Below are 6827 nucleotides of genomic sequence, written 5' to 3'. Positions count from 1 at the left end.
CTATCATTTGTATTTGATTTATGTTCATTACGAATAAATTGATCAACTTATTTTATATTTGTTATTCATCATTTTAGTTCATTCTTATCATAACTTCAGAGTTGTGACCCACAATCCAAGACTTAAATGAGCTCATAATTATAATGCACTCATATGTTATCCTTTTAAATGACACGAAGAGTACCGCCTACAATGACACTTATTATCTTTTTAAGCGAATAACCATTTAAACACCCTATAAGACGGTTGTTGAGACGGTTGTTGACAATTTTGCTCTTTTGGTGGTTATAATATGTGCAGAATTCACAAATCCATATGGAATAAAAACCACAAGAGGGATTAGTTCTCATGCTTCATCAGACAGATTGTCACAGTTTGGTACTGCTCGTGATTACCATGACTTTGACTTACAAAATGACATAAATTGGTACACGGAACGAGACGAAGACTATGCAATGCCACCTGTATTTGACAACTCAGACCCGTTCAGTGGTCCAACCGAGGATAAGTTTGTGATGAGTTCAGATAAAGAGAATCAAGACGAGAATCATCAGCCGTTTCTTGATCCTATAGTTGACCCTTTTGGTCAAACTAACTATTTGGATAAACCATGGCCGCTGACTTTGACTTCTGTTGGGTATGTTAAAGATGGTGTTAAAGTCACTGATTATTATGATTTTGATGGAAAATGTGTTGAGCAAGAGGTGAATGATAAAGGAGTTAGCTTTAAAGATTTTCAAGAAATTGATACCGGGCGTAAAACAGATGTGTATCATCTTGTTGGGGGATATGAAAATACCCATGAACCGAAAAGTCATACGGGTGAGAAAGATGCTGACTTTGACTTGGATAGTCAATCTGAGGGTATATTTGATAGAAGTCTTCAAGAACCTCATGAGAATGATGCTGCAAAAGTCAAAGAAGACGATCCTGGCGTGACCAATAATGAGCTTTCGATCTATGCCAATGAGGATGATTATGAAGTATTTGATTTAAGAATTATACACAGAAAAAATCGGTTAGTAACAATTTTAAGGATGTAAATCATGCAGAGGTAGAAAAACATGTGGGTTATGGAACGGGTCAAAGTAGGTTGCCTTTATGTGTGGGCTAATTAAAAAAGCTTGCGGCTGGCTCGAAATCGGCTTGTTTGTAAACGAGACGAGCCGAATCACGTTTGTAAACGAGCCGAGCCTGAGTCCGATTTAAAGTCTGCTCGGCTCATGGCTCGTTCGTTAGCTGGCTCATTGGTTCGCTTGTTTAATTAGAACCCAAATTTTAGTATATATAATCTTAAAGTATAAATTTATTATTTACAACATATTTTGTAAATTAACGCCCATATTAAGAAGACTAAATATATTAGAAAAATGTATTTACTGTTTCTTTGTTTTCATAATGTATCAACATGTGTAAAAATGTGTAAAGTAAAAAATAAAAGTTATTTTTTTTAAATAAAAGAGATGGCTCGTTCAGCCAGGAGCTGGCTTAAATTTTTAACTAACCGAGCTCTAGCTCAACATTTCAACTCGTTAAGATAAACAAGCCTATCCGAGTTGGCTCGTTTAACTTCGAGCCAGAGCCTACACCCAAGTCGCAACCTGGCTCGACTCAGCTCTGTTACAGATCTGAGCCGGCTTGGCACAGCTTGTTTAACTGCGAGCTGGAGCTCATGTGATAAATATGAATTCAAACCATTAAAGTGAAACCGATTTAATCTCATTTTATCTACTTTTGTATGTTTTATTCGTTGACTGATTATAAACTAAAACAAGCCGAAATGGCCTATTTACATATAAATGGGTGGAAGTGATCTGCTTTTAACTTCACGTTTGGAATAAGTAAATAACTCGCTTTTATAACGTATGTAGGACGGGTTTTGAAGAGAATAAGGATCTGCCAATTGTTATAAACGGAATGATTGGGTCTCGATATTGTGTTACCGAATATCTCGGTTCAGCTGCATTTAGTAAGGTTGTTCGGGCACGCGATCTCCAAACGGGAATCGATGTTTGTTTAAAGATCATAAAGAACGATAAAGATTTCTTTGACCAAAGTTTAGATGAAATCAAGCTTTTAAAATTTGTAAATAAGTATGATCCGGCAGACGAACGTCACATTTTACGCCTTTATGATTGTTTATATTTTCAGGTAAATATTCAATACTAGTTTGATGCTAGTATGAAACACACTTCCAGTTTCATTGACTTTTGAATTTTGAAATTTTGCAGGAACATCTTATAATTGTGTGTGAATTACTATGTGCAAATTTATACGAATATCAAAAATATAATAAAGAATGTGGTGGGAAGCCGTACTTTACATTGAAAAGGATACGGGTTTGAAAATTTAGTACTTTCTTTAATGTATAATTAATTGTAATGATTTTCAGAAAGTTTGACTTTTAAATGTCAAAATCAGGTGATAACAAGGCAATGTTTGGAAGCTTTGGAATACTTACATGAATTGGGTATCATTCATTGTGACTTGAAACCTGAAAATATTCTTATTAAAAGCTATAGCAGATGTGAGATTAAGGTCATTGATCTTGGAAGCAGCTGTTTTCAAAACGACAATTTATCATTATACGTGCAATCAAGATCTTATCGGGCCCCCGAGGTTATTATTGGGCTTCCGTATGACCAAAAGATTGAACTTTGGTCTCTTGGTTGTATTTTAGCAGAGTTGTATTCGGGTGATGTATGTTCTTCATTCTCTTTTACGTTTTCCACTTTTGACTTTGAAAGTCAAAAAAACCCCTTCTAATTTCAAATAAATTAGTACCATTTATTTAGTTGGTGTGGAAAAGTCAACAACTGGATCCAATGATATGACAAGTATGATAAATACTAAAAGAATTGACTTTATTTGCTAAATAAAGTTTTGACTTTCAAAGTCAAAGGAGGTAGGTCAGTAATTAACTTGATTACTTCTATGTGAAACCAGGTTTTATTTCCAAACGATGAAGTTGTGATTTTGCTTGCAAGAGTGATTGGAATGCTCGGGCCAATTGATATTGAGATGTTGGAGAATGGGCAAGAAACTGATAAATATTTTACCAAAGATTTTGATCTTTATCACATAAATGAGGTTTGTTTTCTACATAATCTTCTAAAATGAGAATCTCTTCCGAAGTTCTAAATAGTTTAAGAACTCTTTAAGAACCAATCATTGTACTTATTTATATTATATATATTTAATATAATTTGATCACAAGTTTACATATGTGTTGCAACCAATTTGCATATAAATAATAATAACATTACATGTAATGAATGGCAAAAACTAGCTTTATTAATATTAAATATATAAATAAATAACTAAAATGATGGTTGCTAAAGAGTTTCTTAAAGTTCTTCAACTATCTGGAAGTTCTGGAATGATTCTGATCCTGTATATATAGTGTATTAACAAATAATTAGTGTATTAATAAGATTTGAAAAAAACATGTATATGGTTTCAGTTGATGTGATTGGTTTCGTGTCATTTGTTTGGCTTTAATGTTTACAGGAAACCGATCAAATGGAATACATAATCCCACAAAAAACATCACTGGAAGAACACCTTCAAGTTTCTGATGCATTATTTCTTGACTTTGTGAAAAGTTTGCTAGAAATTAATCCTCAAAACCGGCCCACGGCTAGTGAAGCCTTGCAACACCCATGGCTCTCTTCATCACTCAGCTACCAAATTTGAATCTCGGTCCATACTCAAGCGACCCATTTGTCGCTCGGTTGCACCAACATGGTTCATGGAGCCTTGGTCCATACCTTACTTGAGTAGTCACTGATAGGTCCGCGTGGCTGGTTGCAAGTTGCACCAATGTTGGTTCTTGCAAATCTTGATTCGAATTAGCGTGAGTGGTTGATCATTCTTGTGCTTCCTTTCTGTTTATTACTCTTTTTTTGCATATTAAAAATGGCATTCAGACCATTTTGTTTTGCTTGTTTACATATCATGTAAATTCCTTTTGGTCCATATATACACATTTCAAAGTATTGATGCATATATGTGTAGACAGGTTTGACAATTGCATGACTTCTTTTAACTCAGGGAAATCATATTTTATCGTTGATTTTTATGTTTTTCCTCATAATGCGTGTGTGGCATGAAGCCAGGGTATGCAACCCTTTTTTACTTTTTTTTTTTATTGAAATGAATGTTAGATAACAAAAATTCTGGTGTCAAGTCTCAGGATGCGCCGAGATTTGGCTGGTTTGAACCTGAAATCTCGGTCAAACCACCATCCCCGACTTGATATTTGTCTGGACCAAATAACATAAAAGTATTGGATTGTTCCAAGTAGTCAACAGGATAACAAGAACAATCAACACAAGTATTCAAAAGCTGTAACTACTTGAGTACAAGTATTCAAAAGCTGTAACTACTTGAGTACATAAGTCAGTTTAGTACAAATACATTATTCAGTTGTACCTACTTGGTTTTAGAGATGATCAAATAAACCGGTTCCTGGACCCGAACCGGAACCGAACAGGTTCCTACCCGTTTTTTGTAGGAACCGGACCCTATCTGATTCAACCTGATGATCCGTGACCGGTTCTTGCATTTCTGAGTGGGGGCGGGTAGGAACCGGAACCGGTTAGGAACCGGTTCCATCCGGAACCGGTTCCTAACCGGTTCTAGCCGTTGGATCGAGTATAGCCGTTGGAAATCGTTTTTTTTGGCCGTTTTTTGACCGTTGGGGTCAAAAATAGCCGTTTTTTGGCTCCCCCAAGCACCCCACTACTAGTATAAATAGGTATTTGGTGTCATGGGTTCATCACAACACTCAAAACGCAAACCCGAACGCAAAAAAATACAAAAAAACGCTATTACAACGTTTTGAGTTCTCTAATCTATTGTTTTCTCTTCTTCTATATTCATATTTGTTGTTATGGCTGCCTCACAATCATCGGTTGGTCAAAGTTCCAACGCCGAACCAAGTTTCGTTCGTATTGTACCTCATAATCGTAATCAAGAGATTTGGTGCAATTGGGATTTGGTTGAATTGAGTGACCATTCATTGAAGGCTCGGTGCAAGTTTTGTGGGGTTTATTTAAACCCACTTTCGAATTCAAATTTGAAGAAACACATCGAAAAACCGTATTGCAAGGCGTTGAAAAAGAACGTCGATTCGCAACAAACGCAAATGGATAGTGAAGGCGGAATATTTACATACCAAATTGATCGAGTTCAAGATCGTATGGCGAAGTTTGTGATTCAAGAAGCTTTGCCGTTTAGCCACTTCGACAACCCTCGCTTAACCGCCATGATTCGAGATACGCTTCAACCACAATACACTCACGTAAGTCGTCATACTCTTAAACGTTATTGTTTAAAATTGTGGAAGAAGGCCAAAGAGGTACTAATTGCATATTTTGAAAATATAAATACGGGAATAAACTTAACTAGTGATGTTTGGTCGGCTCCACATGGTCTACCCGAATCTTATCTTTGTGTCACCGCTCATTGGGTAGACCCGTCATCGTGGGAAATGATGAAACGCACCATTGCTTTCGAACTCTTTGAGTATCCACATACGGGAGATAATTTGTTTGAAATTTTAGATTATGTTATAAAAACTTATAAACTAGAAAATATCTTCGGTAGTTGTCTTCAGTGGCAACCTTCAGTAGTTGTCTTCAGTGGCAAACATCTTCAGTAGTTGTCTTTTCTTCATCAGTTAATTGTTTATTTTTATGTTAATTGTTTTTTTTATTTTTCATGTTATACAAATACGAATCGTAGTTTAGAATCCAAATCGCAAACGAAAAACGAAAAAAAAAAAATTTTACACTGTAACCGGTTGGAATCGGTTACGGTACAGGAACCGGGTTAGGAACCGGTAAGAACCGGTTAGATAGGTTAGGAGTCCGAGGGTGGGAGAACCGGTTCGGTTCCCTAACCGGTTCGAGCCTGGAACCGGTTTAAAAGGGGGTTTTGAATATAGGAACCGGTTAGGAACCGGTTCCGGTTCCTAGTCCCAAACCGTTTTGAACATGCCTACGCAATTGTATTATAATTGTTGGATTTCTATGTGTATATATATAGGATGGGTATCACTACAGAACTATTAAATTATCTAAGAACTTGAAGGAACATTTGAAAACTAATGTTTTTTATAAAACTTTTTGTATGTTAATGTTATTTAAGTGTAGCTTTATCAATTTTTTATATCTATTTTTACGATTACAGTTATGAATATTAGTTTTTTACACATATTTAAATTTTTGTTTACACATATGTAAGTTTGTTATTACATAAATTTAACACATATGTAAACTTGTGATTTACATATATAATGAACATTTTATTTTAGAAATATGATAAAACTACTCTCTAACAATAGTAATATATAAAAAAAAAATTTAAAAAAATAGTTAGTGTTATGACTTATGAGTTCTCAAAGTTCTTAAGTTTTTTGGAGTTCTGTAATGAAACTAACCCTATATAATGGCTCTTTCAAGTTCTTAAACAATTTAACAGTTCTGTAATGATACTCATCATATATATATATATATATATATATATATATATATATATATATATATATATGATGAGTATCATTACAGAACTGTTAAATTGTTTAAGAACTTGAAAGAGCCATTGAAAACTAACGTTTTTTATAAAAATGTTTTGTATGTTAATGTTCTTTGAGAGTAGTTTTATCATTATGTATATCTATATCTACGATTACAGTTTTGAAAATTAATTTTTATACATATCTATGTTTTGTTTTACACCTATGTAAATTTGTTAGTACATAAATTTTACATATATGTAAACTTGTGATTAATATATGTAATCAAAATTTTTTATATAAAATA

At 34.3% G+C, this 6827-nt stretch overlaps 1 protein-coding gene across 1 annotated transcript; it reads left to right on the top strand.

Moving 5' to 3' along the window:
- Positions 1-308: 308 nt before the first annotated feature.
- On the top strand, positions 309-4081 carry LOC143579585 (serine/threonine-protein kinase ppk15-like). Its single transcript, XM_077062841.1, has 6 exons — positions 309-1018; positions 1872-2151; positions 2232-2339; positions 2422-2700; positions 2947-3090; positions 3511-4081. The coding sequence occupies exons 1-6, from the start codon at positions 456-458 to the stop codon at positions 3694-3696; spliced, it is 1560 nt and encodes a 519-aa protein (XP_076918956.1). The 5' UTR covers positions 309-455; the 3' UTR covers positions 3697-4081.
- The last annotated feature ends 2746 nt before the right edge of the window (positions 4082-6827 follow it).

Source organism: Bidens hawaiensis, unplaced genomic scaffold (assembly GCF_021521415.1).
Source record: "Bidens hawaiensis isolate Kalapana, Puna unplaced genomic scaffold, B.hawaiensis_p1.1 tig00029878_1, whole genome shotgun sequence".
NCBI lineage: Eukaryota > Viridiplantae > Streptophyta > Magnoliopsida > Asterales > Asteraceae > Bidens > Bidens hawaiensis.
Note: the sequence above shows the minus strand (reverse complement) of the source record. Positions and strands in the feature narration are given on the sequence as shown.